The sequence below is a fragment of the Octodon degus genome, unplaced genomic scaffold (assembly GCF_000260255.1).
Source record: "Octodon degus isolate 3935 unplaced genomic scaffold, OctDeg1.0 scaffold00020, whole genome shotgun sequence".
Taxonomy (NCBI): Eukaryota; Metazoa; Chordata; class Mammalia; order Rodentia; family Octodontidae; genus Octodon; species Octodon degus.
This window is the reverse complement of record NW_004524596.1, coordinates 16,095,228-16,115,005: the sequence shown is the minus strand read 5'-3', so window position 1 is coordinate 16,115,005 and position 19,778 is coordinate 16,095,228. Positions and strand designations below refer to the sequence as shown.

Here is a 19,778-nt window from a genome sequence, read left to right as displayed (position 1 = left end):
GCTGGCACATCTGGTCCTACAAGCTGAGCTCATCACAGGTGACGTGGGCCCATTTACCTACTAAACCTACGGCCCAGTGGTAAACAGCTTCATCCTAACCAAATCAGGGTGATGCAGTGGATTTTCTCCAATCCAGGAAGTTAAACATTTTAGGACGATGGGAAGCTCCCTTTTCTAATCTGCATGAAGTGACCAGGGGCTCAGCGCGGCAGGTACCGCGCCGCGGCTCCCACCTCACCTTCTCCAGCTCCTGCAGGAACACCTGCGCCACCCAGGACGCCCTCTCGAAACAGGTGACCACTTCCTCTTCCCGCTCGGTCAGGCGGCAGCGGGAGGCAATGGAGTTGGGCAGGCGCTCCAAGGAGAGACCTGCAGGAGGAAGAGAGCCCTTCAGACCTGCCCACCTGGGCCCCAGCTCCAGGCCCTTCCCTGGCCCGGGCTGGACTCCTCCAGGGCAAGGGGACATTCGCAGCGGGAGGCAGAGGCAGAGATCTGCGGACAGGAAGCAGCCGCTAAAGCAATGTGGACACGGTGGCAGCAGGAAGCAGGCAGCTGGGCCAACAGCAGGTGCCACCCACGTGGGGCACTGCATGCTGAGTCCACCCTGCTCCTGACCACCCTGCAGGCTGGATGCTGCCTCACAGTCACTGGAAGAAAATCCCCACCCCAGAGCGCGCCCCTCCTAGTGGTGCATGCCCTCTGTGACCAGCTCTCTTCTCCCCACTGGATGAATGCTCTCCTCGTGCCCCAGGTGGGCAAGTGCAAGCCTTTCTGGGCAGCCACGGCGCAGCCCTGCACTTACACCACACAGCCCACCTGCTGAGACCTCATGGGAGGTACCTGAGCTCAGGTCCCGTCTCTGCAGGCAGGGATACCTGCTGCTGCCTCCCCACATCCGGGTCCATCGTTCAGGAACACCTGTTACCTCCCCTTTGACCTTCCCGTAGTCTCATCCAATACAAGGGTCGTGGTGACGGGCTAAGGATGAGCCCATGGCCCTGACAGGGCCGATCAAAGCCAGTCCTGGAAGTGCTATTCTTTCCACCGGTACCAGAAACCGGCCTAAAAAGAAACTATACACAATGTGGATACAGAAAACTCCACACATTTAAAAACAAACAAAGCGAAGAACTAAATCTAAAAAACCTAAATAAATCAATCTATCCAAAGAACAGAAAGAACTGTTAAACTTATTAGGAAACAGAAAAAGTCCACACAAGATAAGGCTCAGACACAACAGAAGAGGGCAGATTCCCAGCCACGCTGAGCACCCAGACACAGCCTCGCCTGAGGCTCTACCACTGAAGCTCTCCAGGAGCGCCCAGACACAGCCTCGCCTGGGGCTCTACCACTGAAGCTCTCTGGCGGCACAGGAGCCAGCATTCCCCTCCACGCACACACGCACATCCTCTTTTTTCTTTTGCCCAAGTTGGTCCGAATTGGCCTCCGTGGCTCACAGCTAACATAAGCCCACTAGAGATCGCTGCCCCCCAGGACTCCCACCCCCAGCTACAGAACCCAAGCCCAGCGCACCTCTGCATCCCACAGGCACCTTCTGTGCGATCAGTGTCCTAGCTGACCTCCTGAAGGACCGGGTAAGGGCGCAGTCCTCGCCTACTGCCTGCCCCAACACCCAAGGGATGCCTAAGGCATTTACCTGTCGGGTCTCCATGCTACACCTCGCTGTGGCCCTCTCCAAGTGGGTGACCACAGTGGCTCCCTCGCCGGCCTCCCGCCCACCAGCTCCACTCCACTCCAACCCATCCTGACACTGCATCCACAGAGACCTTCATAAACTCGCCAGGGGTCCTTCCTGCCCGAGGGTCAGGTCCAAGCTCCTGGTGCTCTAGCCTAGGCCTTCCAGGCCCTCCGTCTCTCCACCTCCAGCTCTCGCCCTCCCTGCCTCACCCACACCCAGCCTCCTGTTCCCCACCACAGCATGGGGTGCCCTTGTGACTGCTCCAGTTGCTCCTCCTGCCAGGAACACACCCCGTAGGTCACCCAAATACCCCAATACTGCTCACCTTCTGACCCTCTGGGCGACACCTCCTCTATGAAAGCCTCCCCTCTGGCCCTGGAATAGCTGGCTATTCCTTCCCTCAGCCTGGTTTACACATTCACAGTCCTGTGTCACTCACTATTCCTTACCCAGAGTACAAAGCGCTCTGCAGACACAGAGAAGGGATGGGACTAGTTTTTTGGTTTTTTTGTGTGTGGAACTGGGGATTAAACTCATCCCCTTGCGCTTGCCAGGGAAGCGCTTATTCCATTGAGCCATCTCACCAGCTCCTGGACTGTTTTTCTTGACTAGATTTCAACACACAGGATCAGTGACCTTGTCCTCCATCAGGATGGGGTGTGACTAGGTCCAAAGGTCAGGGCACCTTGGGGGGGGGGTCCTCACTCCTGAGGACTAGTGGAGGAGCAGAGGAAAAGGGAGAAAAGTCCACTCATTCCTGGGGCCAGCCCCGACCTTCCTCTCAGGATGAGCAGCCTGTCCACCTTGCAGGAAGGTGGGGCCTGGCCCAGAAGACCAAGCGCAGGGGGCAGAACACAGCCACTCCAAGCAGCACAGAATGGATCCACTTTAACACCATGGTGGCTCTGTGGCCCCCAGGATGTCCTGTAGCCGCCTCAGCTCTGCACAGGGATGAGGGATGCCAGCCGCTGGCAGGCCTGGCTGCTGCTCCCAGCCTCCTGCCATGGACGAGTTGCTGAAAAGGGGTTCAGGAAGGCTCAGGAGGGGACTTCACCTTCCCCCTGGTCCATCTGATCCTCTCAATCCACCATGCTACTTGAAGAGTTCCCAGCCCACTCTTGTAGAAAGCTCAAAGCAAAGCCACCTCCACTCGGAATTCCTTCAGAGGGCTCAGGCTTCCCTACCTCTATCTAGCACAACACGCTGGCTTCCCCTCAAGGGTGCTGCTGTCTGTCTCTGTGGTGCCAGGGATCCAGGCCTGGCCTGGGCGTGCTACACAACAGCTCTCCCCAGGCCTGCGTCTCCTTTGCTGGCACCTTTCCCCACCACTGTCAGTGCCCACTCTGCCCACTTCCAGTTGATCTTTCTAGCTGGTGGGAGCCCAGGGCCAGGTGTACAGGCAAGACACAGAGGGACCTGCAGAAGGGCAAGTCAGGCTCACCGTTAGAGCCCAGGGGGCTCCCTCCCCTGCACTTAAAAGCAGTTCTTGGAGAATTCACAAATTGTGGTGTATTTATACACTAAACTAAAGCAAAGAAAAAAAATGTAAAGAATTATATAAGTATATCTAATATCCATAAAATATGGACAAATTTCTCCTTTTCTTGTACCAGGAATTGAACTCAGGACCTCCTGCTTACCACGCAGGTGCTGTGCCGCTGACCCATATGTCCAGTCCAAACAGGGACAAATTTCTGAGAAATCATATTTCATGGAAAAAGACATCAAACAGTATATGCTACACGATTTCATTCATATGACATTTCTTTAAAAGACAAATTAACCTATGTGAGTAGAGAATACTCGGTGGCTGCCTGGGATGGGGATGCAGGAATTAGGAAGGGAGCTTGCTGGGTGACGGATGTGCCCTGCCTCTTACGAGGGTGCTGGGACATGGGTGTGTACACAAGTCCAACTCGCCGAGCTACCCACGTGAGATCCGTGCTTATCTCCCTGTCTGAAAACTCATCAGAAAGTAATGGAGATAATGCCTTTTTTAAAGGAAGCAGGTAGGAGAAACAGTATCAAAGTCAAGGGGCTATGCTCCCTGAGGTGGGCCTCTGTAAAACACACACATATGTAAGACCAAAAAGGTCCTCAATGCTGGCAGGGGCTTTGCCTGAGCAGGGTCACTGTCCAATCACGCAATTCTGCCCGTAAAAACACGCTTCTTTACCTATACTCGTTCTTGGATGAATCTGCTGTGAAGGCCCACTCTCCTGCCCAGTGTCTGACGGGCACCCACCTGACCCTAGAGCCTCTCCCCTGCTGCTTCATGAGCCCTTCTGCACAAGTGGCCAAACCACAGCACAGGCACACGGGGTAGATGCATGGACCCTCAGCCTCGTCTGGAAGGAACACAGTGCTTGTGGTACAGCCCTGCGGGGTCCACAGGAAGCCAGGAACTGCCTCCTGAGGGGGCCTTGGTGTGCCAACACTCGACTGCGAGCCAGGGCCACTCAGGAGGACGCCCTGCTCCGCCACAGCCTCTACACTTTCACTTGGAAGTGAGCAGACTTGGGCCCAGCGCCTCCATCTGCGATGACTCAGCCCTCCCCAGGCAGTCGCCCTTCCACGCAGGCCTGTCCGTGGACCTGGAAGCCTCTGCCCTGTACGCAGAGGTGGGGACAGAAAGCTTCCTCCGCTATAGAACACTCTGAGATAGGCGGGCACCCCACTGGCCTCCACAGCCAAGGAAAGGGCCCTGGGTACCTAGAGCACCGCAGAGGACTCACCCCTAAGCTGGGCACCCCAAGTGCAGCAGAAAGAGGAGAAAGATGCAGCGCCTTCTTCGGCCTGAGAGGTAGTTTTAGGGCCCACAGATCACACTCCAAAGAGGGCAGCTGTGGGAATGTCAAGTGGCACAGTGCTGTGGAGAACACGGCTCCTCAAAGCACGGAAAACTCACCAGGGTGGTAGCACACAACTGTAATCCCAGCTCCTGAGGCTGAGGCAGGAGGACAGCTCTAAGCTGGAGGCCAGCCTGAGCTACGTAGTGAGTTCAAGGCCAGTCTGAACTACATAGCAAGATCCCGTCTCAAACAAAACAAAACAGATACATACATACAATTGAAAACTAGCACTACATGACCCAGCAATTCCGCCTCAAGTTATAAACTCAAGAGAGGTGTCAGCAGGGCTCTGCAGAGATCGATGTACCGCCGAGGCGTAGCAGCACTATTCATAATACTGCAAACATGGAAACAATCCAACAGCCACTGACAGAAAAAGAGACCCACAAAATGTGGTATATATGCCTATCTGTTACGGTTTGTGTCTAGTGTCCCCCAAAAGCCTCATGCAGTCATGGGGCAGCTTCTACAGCTTGTGATTAATTCATGATCCAATGCTGGGATTATGGGTGTGAGTGCTACACCCGCGGTGGGGGGGGGGGGGGATAGCCTGAATACAATACAGGAAGCGAGAGAGGCCTGCTAGCTGCGCAGCCCCCACTCCTCCCTCTGCTCTTTGCTGTTTCCCTCCTCTGTGAGCTGCTGCCCTCTGCCATGTGCCGCCCTGCCTTGGAGCCAGCTGAGCATGGACTGAAACCTCTGCTAACTGTGAGCTAACTAAACCCTCCTCCCTTCAGTTTGGGTGCTGGGTATTTTGTCCCAGCAATGAGAGAAAAGTAATGGAGACAACATCCAGCGCAATGTCATTCTACCTTGTAAAGAAAGAGATTCTAACATTTGCTCTAGTCCAGGTAAGTCTTGAGGACACCAGGCTTAGTGAACTAGGACAGACACAAAAGGCATATACGGCATCAGTGATGGCCAAGGGTTTAGAGCTTTTTTATTTTTATTTTTTTCTGTACTTTAGGGAAGGGTCTACAGGGTGTTCAGGTCTCACTACTAGATCAGACTCAGTGTGCCCAGGGGCAGGACCAGTGCTGCAGGCCTGGGGATTGAACCCGGGGCCCCTGCACCTGCTTGCAGGTGCTTTAATCTGCTGAGCTATTTGGACGGCCCACCTTTCAGAGCTTTTAATGTAACAGCTCAGAGTACACGTGCCACAGGTTCACCCCTACTGTACTATGTGACTCTGCTTACATAAGATCAAATTCCGAGAATCAGAAAATAAAAGGGTGTTTGCCAACGGCTTGAGGAGGGAATAAGCAGTTATTGTTTAATTAGTACATAGCTTCAGTTCTGCAAAATGAAAAGTTCTGGAGATTGCACAGCCATGTCTAACAGTGCTGAACTGCATACTTTAAAGCACTATTCTCACTCCTCTCTTCTTCCTCTCGCCTTTCCCTCCCCGCTCCTCTGGCTTCCATACCCTCTGAGTCTAGCCCACACTCCCAGGTGTCTTTCCCTACCCTCAGTGACCCACCCTGGGTCCCCAAATCACAGGCTCTTCACCTCCCTCACAGTACCATCTGAGGCCACGGTGTCCCATGTGAGTGCAGACCCGTCTCCACGCCACCTCCTCCACCTGCCTGACAATGCTCTCGGGCAACCAGGACTAATGCAGGGAGGCTGCCCAGCCTGAGGCGCCCTCCTGCAGGCCTGCTTACCATTTGCCCCATGCTCCCACTGGCCTGCAGACCTGCCCTGCCCTGTTCACCATCCCTGATGAGGCCTAGAGAGCACCCGCTCCAGCCGCCTCCTGGGACCCATCCCAGCGGGGCACCAGGAACCAGCCTCCCCGGCCACTCCCTTCCCCTTCATCCGACAGTGAAGCCACAGTCCACAGCTCATCCCTGCCACCCTACAGCTAAGAAGAATGGAGAGAAAATCAATGATGCCACCATATACTGCTCCAGGAACAACCTAGTATTTTAGTTTTTTAACTTTTAGTAGGTCATAAAATTCCAGGGAACTACCCTCCAGTTGCAGTAGCCGGAGGAGGTGAGGAAAACAACTACCACCACAAAACAAAACAGAAGTATAAAGCAAAACAAAACAAACCCTTAGGGCTGAAAAGAAAAATCCTGCCTCCCACTCCTGCCAGTGTGCTCTCTGGCCAGCCAGGCCCAGGCCTGCCCCAGGCGTGTTCTCTGGCTGGAAGACAATGTGCTCCGTCTGAAACAAGCAGGGCTCATTCTCAAGGGACCCACAGCCCATTTCAGGGCCACAGTGAACTCCAAATTAAACACCAAGGCAAGGAGCGAAAGGCCCTAAGGAAACCTGTGGCTACAGAAGTAGCAGTCACTCCTGTGAACCCAACACCAGAGAAAGGGAGGGGACACTGGCCTGAGGAGAGGAAGAGGCAGTCCGCCAGAGACCCGCCCTCCAAGAGGGACAGTGGCAGCACTGTGGCCTTCGGTGGCTGAGCCAGCCGAGACTTGAAGTGCGGCAAGACTAGGCCTTGAGCCCCAGGTGAAGTCAGGGCTGGGCAACATCTCTCAACACTTAGACCGACAGAAAGTACAATGTGTAACCCTGGACCCACAGAGACTTTGTCCTGGAGCCCAGATCCTACAAAAGACCTAAATGACATTTGGCCACCAGCTGAGCTTTTGTTGAGGGAAGAGGGTGTGCAACACTTCATGGGGTTATACAAGTTCCAGAACAATTGGGTCTGGGATACAGCTAAGTGGCACAGTGCTTGCCTCAAGCGGAAGGATCTGAGTTCAATTCCCAGTACAAAAAACAAAACAAAACAAAAAAACAGCTCCAGAACACCAGCCCCAACTGCTGGCCTCCCTGCTGGGTCTTTCCCTGACCTCTTCTAGGGCCCTCACCCCACCCCAGGCCGCTGGACTCAGCCTCAGAGCTCCACAAGGCATAGCGAAGCTCCCTGCACTCACTCCCAGCCTTCCTTCACGGAGCCCGCCCACAACAGGCTCTCAGCTACCCCGGTTCACCCTGGGGTCTGGCTGCCCTCTGCAGGGCTTGGCCACCTCCCTCTCTCATGCAGAGAGGCCCAAGTGGACAAGCCAGCCGCTGGCGTCAGACAGAGCTGAGCTCACATCCGGACCCTGCCATTCCTGGCAAACCTGCAGGGAGCCATTTCGGCCCTTGGCCCTGCATGACTTTCACCCACTTTGGTACCAGCATCCTGGTTTCCTTAAGGAACCATTCCCACCAGCCAGTGTGGGGTTCAAGGGGAAAATCCCACTCCTGGCCTCGGGCCAGCGCCCAGGTGCTAGCCACCAGGACTGAATCCAGGGAGGCATGTGACCAAACCAGGTCAGGCAGAACCCCCTGGCCTCTTCTTGGGAGAGGACAAGAGCTATGCTGAAGAACCAGAGAAGCTGCAGCCGCTGCAAAGGGCCTCCACACACACAGAGCCCCCGGATCCAGCCAAGCCTGATGTCCCTGTCCCCTGAGATTCTCTAGCCACACGGGCCCCAAACTCCCACCCAGTCCTCCTCTTTGTGTAATCCCTTTTCCAGCTCCACGGAACTGTGCTTGTGCCATTGTAACCAGAAGTATGGTTTTACAGAAACAGATCCCTAGAAGTGCGGTGTCACCTCCTGAAGCAGAGGACTGCCTTAGCCACTGGGCCGGGCAGGGGCAGGGACGGTGTCCGCATCTCCCAGCCAGGAGACTGAAATTCCAGACACAAGACCACGGCCCCTGGAGCTGGAGCGCAGCCTCCTTGCTCTGGGCCTGGAGACTGGTGCTTCAGGGCACAGCGCGAAGCACCTCAGGACATGAACCCACCGCAGGCACTTCCTGGGGCCCCAGCAGAGACCCCAGTCCTGACAATGTCTCTGGACGAGGCCCCTTCGCCTGTGTGCACGGATCCAAGATGGCTGCAGGAAGTCAGAGCTGAGCGGAAAACTTCCTGTAGAAGGCAGAGCCTGAGAAGGCTGGGAGACAATGCCCTCCCTGGGACCTCAAAAAGCCCCTCTGCTGCGCTTCTCACTGTGCAAAGTTGCTGTGGCTCTGCCCAGCCCGTGGCTCACCCATTAAACCTAGGGCTGGAGGGTAGCAGGAGGCCTGGGGCCTGCTACTGGGGGCACAAGGGGACCTGGACCCAGACTCCAGGGCACAGAGAAGGTCTTGGGCTCTGACTTTTCATCCACAAATCCAGCACTGGTTGGCCTAAGGCCCCTTCCTAGGAGGTCCACAAAGCCAATGAGCCACTCGGATCCCAAAGCTGCAAGCAAGGCCTCCCACCACTCAACCCAAGGCCAGCTCCCACCAGGAGGGGCTGCCCAAGGGCTGCAGCCCAGAAGGGCTCTTCACAAGTGCCCCAAAGGCTAAGAGCCAAGGCAGCCTCCCAGAGCACAGAGCTGGGGACAGCCATGTGGCCAGAGAGCACAGCCACACAGGAAATCTGCTGCCCTGCCTGGCAAGCCATGGTAATAAGTCACAGGCCAGCTGCCCCTGGGGGGTTTCCTTTTTCCCAACAACAGACATCACTGATGCTAAAACTTATTGAGGGTCGGGGAACAGACAGGAAGGCATGGCTCAGGGCGCTCTGTGCCACACGGGTCCTGCTGATAGCTTCTGCACACTTCGCTCTTCCTGGAGCTGCCGCTCCTGGAGCCACAACCACTCAGGGCAGGCCTCGGGCACCTGTCTCAGGAGAAGGAACCCTAGCTGTTCAGTATGGAGTCTCCAGAAGGGACCTGCTGAATCCTCCTCTGGAAAATTGTACTCTTCCTGTGGGAGGCACCGGGGGATCTCCAGGGAAACAACACAAAAGGTCAGATCCCTGCTGTGACTCTGTACCATGCCATCCTACCTGGCAGCCAGCTCACTACAGGCTGAAACTTTTTAAGCTGCAGGTGTCAGGTCCAGTGCCTCAACAACAATAAAATTAACTAAGATAGATTTTGGTACCAGGTAAGTGGGGTCATTGCTGGAATGCTACTTCCATGTGGCCTTTGGAAGTGGTTTATGGAAGGAATTTGGAAAGGTTTGGAGATGCCCATTGGAAAACTAGTCCCGGAATACTTTAAACCAAGTCTCATGGGAGCAAGGAAGACCAAAATGCTGATTAAAAAACAAAGAAGTAGGGGCCGGGGAGATGGCTCAGTGGAATAAGCGCTTCCCTGGCAAGCGCAAGGGCCTGAGTTCAATCCCTGGTTCCGCAAAAAAAAAAAAAAAAAAAAAAAAAAAAAAAAAAAAAACAAAAACAAAAAAAACAAAGAAGTAGAAGGTTAAGATGAGGCTTAGGTTTCCTTTGGCAAGAAGCCTCCAGGGCATCTAGCTTAAGATCACATGTGTGTTATGTTACGTCAGAAAATCTGTCACTTTATTCATGTCCTGAGACTCTGGGAGAGGCTGAGATTAAGGGCAGTAGACTAATCTGGCTGAGAAAATTTCAAGGTATCCCAACATCCAGGCCGTGCATGGGCACCACTGGGGGCTTTCTGTAAGCTCTACACTGAGACCCAAGGGCAAATGGCACAGCTGGGTGGCTCTTAAAGTTCTGAGTTGCACCAGGAAGGAAACTCCTGTGGAGTTGGGACCTGTAAAGTTGAAGCAGAAGAGTACTTATTTGCTGAAAAGATCAGTATTAAAAAGAAAACCAGCACTGTATATGCAAACAATACAAAATATGCCTTGAAGCCAGAGGAGGAAAGACTCCACCTTTCACAGACTCCAGGGTAGAACAGCTAGAGACTTCACTTTGAGAAGAGACCTTCAGGGCTTCCTGCTCCAGAAAGGCCACCTAGGAAATTGGCTTCCTAGGATTCCATTCAAAGTGCTCAGCCACCCAGTCACTCAGAGGCCCCTGGGGTCATGATCCAAAGGGGCCTGGCTACTGCTGGAACCAGCACAGACCTTGGTCATTCACGGAGGGCTAGCTTTACACACATGCAGAATATAAGAATTATGGGGTCATGGAGCTGTGAGTGAAGTAAAAAATGCAGTGGAGACTCCAGGAAGTTGGAGAGGCCAGGAATGCAGCATTTTTGAAGAAAGCCATAAGGAGTGGGCAAAGCCAGCCTAGGAGAGAAAAGCGTCACAACCTCTGGCAAAGCTGTGGAGGCAGGGCTGCCCAGGCCCTCCGGAGTTTGTATCTTTTCGTAACTTGCTTTGGGTGCTGGACACAGAACTACAAAATTTAATGTGTGCCTCCTGGTTTTGGACTTGCTTTGGTCCCCTTAGTCTCTGTCTTCCTTCTCCTCCCTTTTCTAATCGGAATGTTTACACTACGCTGTTATATTTTGGTAGTGTTTTAACTTTCTGTTTGTGATTTTTGTTTTTGTTTTGTTTGGGGACAGGATCACAGCAATGGAGGCCACTATAAACTGAGCTATATAGTACAGGCGGGCCTTGAATTCAAACTTACCTCTGCCTCAGCCTCTCAAGTGCTGGGATTATAGGAATGCACCACCACACTGGGGCTTCCTTTTCTATTTTTACAGGGACTCACAGCTAAGAGCTTGCCTTGAGTCTCAGAGGAGTCTGAGTTGGGACATTTCAGCATTGCTAAGACTGCTAAAACCTGGGCTACTCTTAGGGATGGACGAAATGCAGTTTTCACTAAAGACGCTCGCGGGTCTTTTGGGGGTGGGATGTTACGGTTTATATCTAGATGTCCCTCATAAGTTTCATGGGCTCAAAGGGCTTTTGAACAGTGACTGGATTGTAGGGGCACTGTGCTTGACTTGGTATTAGGCAGAGGCAGTTCGTACCAGGCAAGACCAGGAAGTTATCCCCCCACGCCCCAGATTCTCCGTTGCCTCTCTCTGCTTCTTGCACACCATAACATGAGCCACTTCTCCTCTGCCTTCCCCCAAGCCATGCTCTGGTACCTTGGAGTCAGCCACCTATGAATTGAAACATGAGCCCAAATAAATTAGCCCTTAAAGTCATAGGTAGCAGGCGTCGTGCCTCAGCTACAAGAGAAACCGAGACACCCACCCTTGACCTTCTCCCTCTCCAGCATGTGTGTGTCCCACATTTCTAAACTCTGGGCAAGAAGACCCCAAGACAAATGCCATGGCCCCCTTCTCACAAGATCAGGGACGGCGTCTGAGCTCCCTGAGAGTAAGAGGACCTCTGACCTAACACACTGTACTCATCCTCACCCCCTTCAGAGGAGGCCACACTGCCAAGTCCCTCCAATGTGACAGGGTCAGCTGAGTGGGCCTGCACGCCTTCTGAGGGTGCAGGAGAGAAACACAAAACCCTCCCCTGGTTTCTCGAACAAGAGTACCTCTGAGCTGCAGATGCCCACTCGCAGGGCCCACCACGCATCCCAGTATGACCAGCTTTTGTTCTCCCGTGACACTGTCCTCTTCCTCTAGGTTGGTGTGCTTGAGACCTGACCCAAACTCCCAGCCCACTGGATAGCATCAAATATAAGCAAGGGGCAGGACCAACACCACACTCTGTGATGCTGTTGCCTCACAACCAGGAGGGGTGGAAGCCACCTGGAGACAGTGCCACGCAGGGCGCAGCCTGAGCACAAGGAGCCAGACGCACACACGCTAATCCATACCCCTCCTGCCAGCCTCGCTTTCTTTACATGGGGGTTTGGCCTACAGCGCTCCGATCCCTTTTAACCTCGAATTCTGAGCAGTGACATCACAGAATGTCCAACGGCTCTGGCAAGTCCTGGCTCTGCCACTTCCGTGAGACCTCGCAGGAGCAGGCCTCTAATGACCTAACATCTCAACTTGGGAGGAAGAGGGCTGACTCGGGGGCCTTGGCAGGCCTCAGCAAAGACACATCTCTCTCAGCGGGAGGCCTTAGGGGGCTCAAGGGGCTGCTGTTGCTGCTTCCCTCATGCTCCCAAACGCAGTAAGTCTAGGACTGCCCATCTGCACCGCCCTTGCACCCGGCCTTCACTCTGCAGGGAGAGGCCCAACACCCCCTGGCCCAGGGAAGCCCACACCATGCACATGCTGGGGGCCTCATCCCCGGTTTCAACACAGTCAGCTGCGCCTTGGCATGCCAAGCAGCAGGGCATCACTGAGACAGGGTGGGGAGGCAGGCAAGGAGTTGCGTGCAGTCACCAAGGGATGGGAGCCAGCACTTCTGGAGACCAAGCAGCCCGTGCCGGCTGTGCCGGAGCCTTACCTCCCCTGCAGGACCTCTGAGCACCAGGACCGTGTTCCCCCAAGAGGCTGTAGGCATGCTGGAAGGAGTAGAGGCAGGAGACAGGAAGCAGTATGTACTGAGCCAGGCTGAGAGACTGAAAAGGACACTCGTAGAAGGAGATGCTTGGATCAGGGTGTCACCACAGAGACCCAGAAGACCCAAGTGGCAAAGGAAGATCACCCCAAAGCTGGCCTGCACACAGGCACAGAGAAAAGAGGGGGTTGAGCGAGCAAAGGTGGGGAGATGAGCCAGAAGATCCCAACAGAGTGGGCATCCCAGATGGGCACGGCCCTCCTGCAGACTGGAGCAGCTTGCCCCGTGCAACTCCCGGGACGGCGTGAACTGTGTAAGGTGGAAGACCCAGGAATCTAGCTCACCCCTCAGGAAAGCCCCTCCAGTCAGTGCCAGGGAAGGTGGGGGGGCTGGACGTCCAAAGACGTCCCTGTCACTATTATTGGGGCCCCGGTGACAGAGAAGATATTTGTGTGCGCTGGGGCCTGGAGTGGACAGCACCAAGGAGGGAGTTCTAGTCCTGGCTCCAGCGTGAATCAGGAAAGCTTGGGTGAGGCTACAGATCCTCTCTGGGCCTCAGTTTCCCCATGTGTAGAAAATGTCCCTCTCAACAACAGCAAGGAGATAGCACATACTCCTATCAGTGCCAGGCAGCAAATGCCACTGGGCCACAGGGAGGCATTTCTACACTTTCCCAGGGGATTAGTTTATGCTGGAAAAGATCAAATATCCAACATAGCCAGCACAGCATGGGAGAGGGCGCCCACGACCTCGCTGCTGAGGCCCTCCAGGCGCACAGCCCAAAAGCACAAAGTCTGGGACGCGCACTGGGGGCCGGCTCAGTGGCACTGTTTCCATGAACATTCCCTTCCATGGCCTCCCTCATGAAATGCCCGTGTCCTGAAGCTCCTCACGGGGTGCCCTTCACCCCAGGAATGCTATGAGCTCCTCAGGCCAGGAGCTGATTGCTGCTGGACACTGGGAGCCCCTCCCTGGTAAGGCCCAATGCCGGCACAGCACCGAGCACTGACACAGCTAGCGGGCAGGCTGAAGTGGGGGCGGGACGCTGTTTAAGTCTCTCTTTTTTTATTTTTTTAAAGATTTTTTTTTCTTTTTTTTAAATTTTTATGTATTGGGGGGGCAGCTCAGCCCACCAGGGGGCGGGGCTGGCTGGCATGTGGTGCTGGGGGATTGAACTGCGGTCCCTGTGCTTTGCTAAGCTTGTTCTAAGTAGGTGCTTTAGACCACTGAACCATCTCACCAGCCCTAAGTCTCTCTTAACCTGGTCACACAACTCAGCTGACTCCTCCTGGTCATGGGAACCCTGGGAGGCTGAGCTGCAGAAGAGGCCTGTTCCAGGGCCCACAGCTGGGCTGAGGGCCACGGACAGAAGCAGGGAGGAGGATCTGAGAGCCTCTGAGACCATCCAGTCCTGCTGCCCCCAACACTGGTGTCTGGACCCAGCCAAGGCGAGGGAGGATGCTGCCCTGCAGGCCTGCCCCCAACACGGCCTCCCGTCCTCCCAGCTGCCACCCACTCCCAGGTCGTAGGGGCTGAAAAGGAAACAGCCGGCCACGTGAGGGGAGACCAAGCCGGAGTCACAGCTACCTTTGATGACCAGAGCCTCTGACAGCAGCCGCATCTGATACAGGGGCTTGTTCTCCACAGACAGGTCATCGATGCCAGCACGTGCATACATGCTGATGGCGTCTCGGTAGGAGCCCTCCACATAGTGCAGCTTGCCCAGGATCAGCATGGCCTCACACATGTACTGTGGCTAAAAGGACAGAGGCCAGTCAGCAGGCTCCACCCCAAAGCCTCCACCCCACCTTGATCCAGTAATCTGGGACAAGAGCCAGCTAAGCCAACAGCAGTGACTTGTCTAAGACCCCACTCAGAACCGCCCCCTCCTCCAGAAGCCTCCCTGAGGCCCCCACCGCCCTCCCTCCACACCTGTGCTCCGTGGCCACACATGACGCTTAGAGAAATGCTTCTGTGTCCCCAGAATCCAGGCAGCCCTGTTTCTCCCTTCTGAGAGCCCAAAGACTTCAGCCCAGGCGGGCCCTCACTCTGAACATGAGTGGGGTCCTGGGAGTGAGCCAAGAGTCACAGGAGTTGTGTGTATACACATGCATGTACAGTACAGGAACAAGTACGTGATAGGGTGACAGACCCCAGAAGGAGCCAGCAAGGACCAAGGACCCTGAGGTTGCAGCACCTTGCAGGGAGGCATAGCCACATCACCAGCATGGGGCAGAAGACCGGAGCAGGGCGCCTGCTGCACCACAGTCCTCATCAGAAGTGGGGGAAAGCGCAAAGCCTACCTAGCAGGCCAAAAGCGCTGCGTTTACCCCACTTTCCTTCCCCTGCTTCATCAAGGTCACTTGTGCCTCCCCCAGCCTCAGGACTCTTGGGGCCTCCCTAGGGCCTCCAGCAATCTGGGCTGGCACAGCCACCCCACTAGCAGCTAGGGCTGAAGGCAGCTGAGCTAGCCCTGAGCTGGCCCAGTCTGCATTTCTGTCCTCCCATGGGGGCCCTGCCCACTCATGGGTCCCTGCCTCTTCCAGCCCTGACCTCCACCCCTGGCTCCACCAGCCCACAGGCCCCTGCCCCACCACAGTGGCACCAGTCTGTCCCTAAAGCTCTTTGGGCTTGTTGCAGTGGGCCCTACCACAGCCTCTGTTACCCTCCTGTGAGGTGAGAATGAGGGGAGCCCTGGTCCCTGCCATCTGCTGCCTTCTGAGACCGCAACGAAGCCAGCCCATGGCAGCCAAGTTTTTCTTCCCGGCGATCTCTGTGTCTTGTCCACACTCATTCCTCTGCTCCCAGGCTCACGAGGCCCTTCTCAGCCTGCATCGTGCTCTCCATCCTTAGGGCCCGGCTTAGGCCCACCCCTTCCAGGAAGCCCCCAAAGAGCCAGGGAGCTTCTCTAGCTGAATTCTGACACAGGGTGGTCCCTCCTGGCATCAGCATGCTGGCCTGCTCTCACTCTCTACTGGTAACTCTCAAAGGCCAGATTCCTCAAGGGTATGTGCTAGCTTTCCCCTAAAAGGCCACCCACTTCCTGGGCCAAGGCCACGGATGACATAACCCCGCGGGATGCAGCCCACACGCTTCCAGGCCAGCAGTGACTGCCATTCTGCACACTGGTCTCACGCCAGGGCTCGCCTCCTTCTCGGCCTTATTTTCCTCCTCGGTGAGGGAGAAACGCCCCTTGCCTCCCATCACAGACACGCTAAGAACATGAACAAGGCAAAGTCTCGAGAAAGGGGCTGGCAAGTACACACCGGGGGTAACCACGCTGACTGTCCACTGCACTGTGCACAGGGGAGGGTGGAGAGGCGCCGAAGGACAGGTGAAGGCACGAGGACAGGGCACGGCTAGTGCAGGCCCTTGGGGGGCCCATGACCACCGCATCGAACTTCCACTCGGATGATATGAACAATGCCCTGAATGCTTCACAAAGCTAAATCTATAATATTTGAAAAGCTGCTGTTAGTCCTGAAAGTATAACTATCATGCCTTTTGATGTTTAGGTGTGTTTTTCTTTACTGGAACAACACTAATGGTATAGGTTTGCTGCTCATATTCACTGTCCTGGCCTGGGAAGAACAACCTCTGGGTGTGCAGGAAAAGAGAACAGAAGACAGGCTTCAGCTAACGGGAGACCTATAGAAGCAGAAGTGCCACCATCATCCTTAATCCAGGTTGTCCATATTTTACTTTATTTATTTTGGCCAGCTCAGCCCACCCTGGGGGCAGGGCTGGCACAGCATGTGGTGCCAGGGATCGAACCTTGGTCCCCTATGTCTGCCTAAGCTTGCCTAAGCAGACGCTTTAGATCAATGAGCTATCTCACCAGCCCTGTCTGTATTTTATGTCTATTCCAGAACTTCCCAGGCAACGCCAGGGAAGCGCAACAGAGGAATGAGCATGGACAAGACCCGGAGATCCCCGGGAAGGAAACCTTGGCTGCCCTGGGCTGACTTTGCTGGGGTCTCAGAAGACAGCAGGTGACAGGGAGGTGCGGAACCGGCGCCTAGGACCAGGGCTCCCTCTCATTCTCACCTCCTCACAGGAGCATGACAGAGGCTGGGGTAGGGCCCACTACTGCAGGCTCAAAGAGCTTCGTGGACAGATTGGTGCCACTGTGGTGGCGCAGGGGCCTGTGGACTGGTGGAGCCAGGGGTGGAGGTCAGGGCCTGAAGAGGCGGAGATCCCTGAGTAGGACAGGGCCCCCAAGGACAGCAGACAGCCTTAGAGCTTGGGCGGTAGATACGAATGCGCCTGGGTGCAAGAGCTAATGCATCTGCCAGCGTGATCCCTGGCAAAAGGATTGCCTGTGTGGTCTCAGGGATAGGGCTGAAGGAAATACCTGTAGCAAATGGCCAGGGAGGCTTGACGGGCTGCCACAATGCCTGGAGCTCAGTGGACCACAGAAGCTGCACAGGGGCTGCTGTCACGAAGCCCCAGGGATTTTAAAGGCTTCCCAGAGTTAAGAGTTTCAAGCCCACCCAAGAAGGTGCCTGAGGATTGATCATCTCTCTGTCCCTTCTCCTCTTTCTTCATGAGAACTACCTGGCATGCAGTGAAATGTACCCAGGACTGTCCCTGCTGCCAGGAGGGAACATCCCAGGGACACCCTGGCTGTGGAGGTAAGACAGAGAGCCCCATACACTGCTCTGAATATTTTATCTTGCTTTGGCCTAGATAGCAGTGAATTTCTCCATGCTCCTGGTTACATGTACATCTTCAAGAGTAAAATCTATATTTAATAAATGATATTTGGAGGCTGGATGCGGTGGCATACACCTGTAATCCCATACTTGGGAGGCTGGGGCAGAAGGATCATGAGTTTGAAGTCAACCTGGGCTACACAGTGAGAGCCAAAAAAAAAAGAAGAAGAAGAAAAGAAAAACAAGTAAGGGCTGGGGATACATACAGCTCAGTGACATAAGCACCTGTTTGGCAAGCGCAATGTCCTGAGTTTGATACCAGGTACAGCAAAAAAAAAACCCAAATAAATAAATGCTCTACAGTGGGTGACATGGCTTGCACAATCCACCTAGGTATTATTCTGTCAATAAAAATGAGGCTCACACACAGCAAAAGGTCCAACTGAAACTTAGCAAAAAAAAAAAAAAAAAAAAAGAGCAATTTGTCAAACATACATGCTACCGCTCTGCAGAATACTCCGTGTGCACACACGTGGCAGGGCAAGCGACAAGGGGGTGAGGCGCACTCAAAGGCCTGCGTCCGTCAAATTGCTTGTTGACCGCTTGCATTTTTACAGTAGGCCTGAATTATTTATTTAAAAAAAAATAGTTGATGGAGGGCCGGGAAGATGGCTCCGTGGAATAAGCACTTCCCTGGCAAGCACAAGGACCTGAGTTCAATCCCTGGTTCCACCAAAAAAAAAAAAAAAAAAAAGTTGATGTAATCTACTAGAAAGAAACACAGGTTTTGATGGGGAAAGCTTAGAACCCACTCATCAAGCCTAAGCTTTCTGGCAAGAAGATGGGGAACGGGAGGGCCCAGCCAGGTCAGGGGTTAAGCTCAGAGTCAAGAATCCACTTTAACCCAGCGGGACCCTCACACTGTTGGTTTGATCCATGGCAAAGAGCTAGAAGCAAAAATCTTGACCTTCCTGAACACCCTCCCCCCTCCTGCCCTCTACTGCTTACAAATTAAGCCCCACATTCTTGGTCACTGTCCAAGTTCCTGCTTTCTGGTCCTTGTGTACCCTTAGAACCTAGCTGCACACCACGTCCATTTACTGCTGCTGAGCTAACCAGCTGCCACAGATTACTTCTAAGGACCTTCAGTCCCATGCTCTCTTCTGGGCCTGAGCTGCCCAGCCCTCTCGGAGTGTCCGTAACCTACCCCTCCTCCTGGATCAGGCCCGTATCACTATCACCCAAGTCTGTTCTCTACCTCCTCTCAGGGCAGCAGCTCCTGGGCTCCCACATACACCACTCCCACACCATCTGTTACAGTCCCCTGGGGACAAAGGCTAGTCATCTACTTCTAAGATTTATCTTCTTAATAGATCCGCAACCTCCTGAGGGCAAGGTCCACACTAGAGTCATCTTGGTTGCTCTCAGTGTACAGAACATAATGCCCGCCACGTAGCAGGTCTCAAGAAAATGCTTCAGGAGGGAAGCCTATTACTTTGGAACAGCTCTGCAAAAACCACTTTCTATTTCCATCTACAATGACATACTCACACCCCTTGATAGCTCAGCACACACTCTGATCTAGGATGGTCTTACACTTCAGTGCACACGTGAATAACTGGAAAATCTTGTTAAAATACAGATTCGGATTCACATGTTGCACTGCTAACGTGCTCCCCAGGGGGGCCCAGACGGCACTGTGGGCAGCACAGGTCTGGAGACGCTGAGCGTCCTCCTCTCAGCCTCCCCGGGCCCTGCACTCAGCAGGTACTCAATAAATGCACACCACAGGCGCGCTGCACCTCAGAGCTCTTCTGGGGCTGGCCAGCTCCCTGCATGCCTGCTCCAGACTAAGCTCGCGGAGCCTTCCTTCCTGAAAACAGCCAACGAGCCCAAGAAGCCAGGCACACCTCAGGGCAGCCACGCACCATCCAACAGATACATAACAAGCCACAAGCGTAAGCTATCTGCACAGTTTTTAAAATTCTAATAAAATTTTTATTGAAACATACTAAAGAAGTTAAATTATGGGATTAATTTCAATAACATTTTAATACAATATATTCAAATGATTATCACTTGAACATGTAATCAATAGAAAAAGTTAGCACTCCCTGTTTTGTTTTGCAGTACTGGAGCTTGACAGTACTACAGGGTGTCATGTCACAGGGTGACACAGGGTGTCACTGAGTGACTAACTTACCCGGGTGGGCTAGAACTTTTGATCCTCCTGCTGCAGCCTAAAAGTGACAGGTAAGGTAGTGCTCTTTTGTATGCTTTGTTTTGTACCAACTTCCTGTTCACCCGTGGCCCTTCTCCATGTACACCAGAAAGAGAGAAAGAGCCCCACTCAGCCACGCCTAGCATACGGAGCAAAGCCAGGCCACTCTTACGACAGACTTGTTCTGTTGCGTTTTTTTGTTTTGTTTTTTTTTT

General features: G+C 54.1%; 1 protein-coding gene across 1 annotated transcript in view; it reads right to left on the bottom strand.

The window, feature by feature from the left end:
• The window catches only part of Ttc7a (tetratricopeptide repeat domain 7A), a 99,529-nt gene that overhangs the window by 79,023 nt on the left and 728 nt on the right, over nucleotides 1–19,778 (bottom strand). Inside the window, exons 2-3 of the mRNA XM_023711188.1 lie at nucleotides 14,275–14,443; nucleotides 239–369 (exon numbers count right to left, since the gene is read on the bottom strand). Coding sequence (XP_023566956.1) covers nucleotides 239–369; nucleotides 14,275–14,443 — 300 coding nt within the window. The remainder of the gene's footprint in view (nucleotides 1–238; nucleotides 370–14,274; nucleotides 14,444–19,778) is intronic.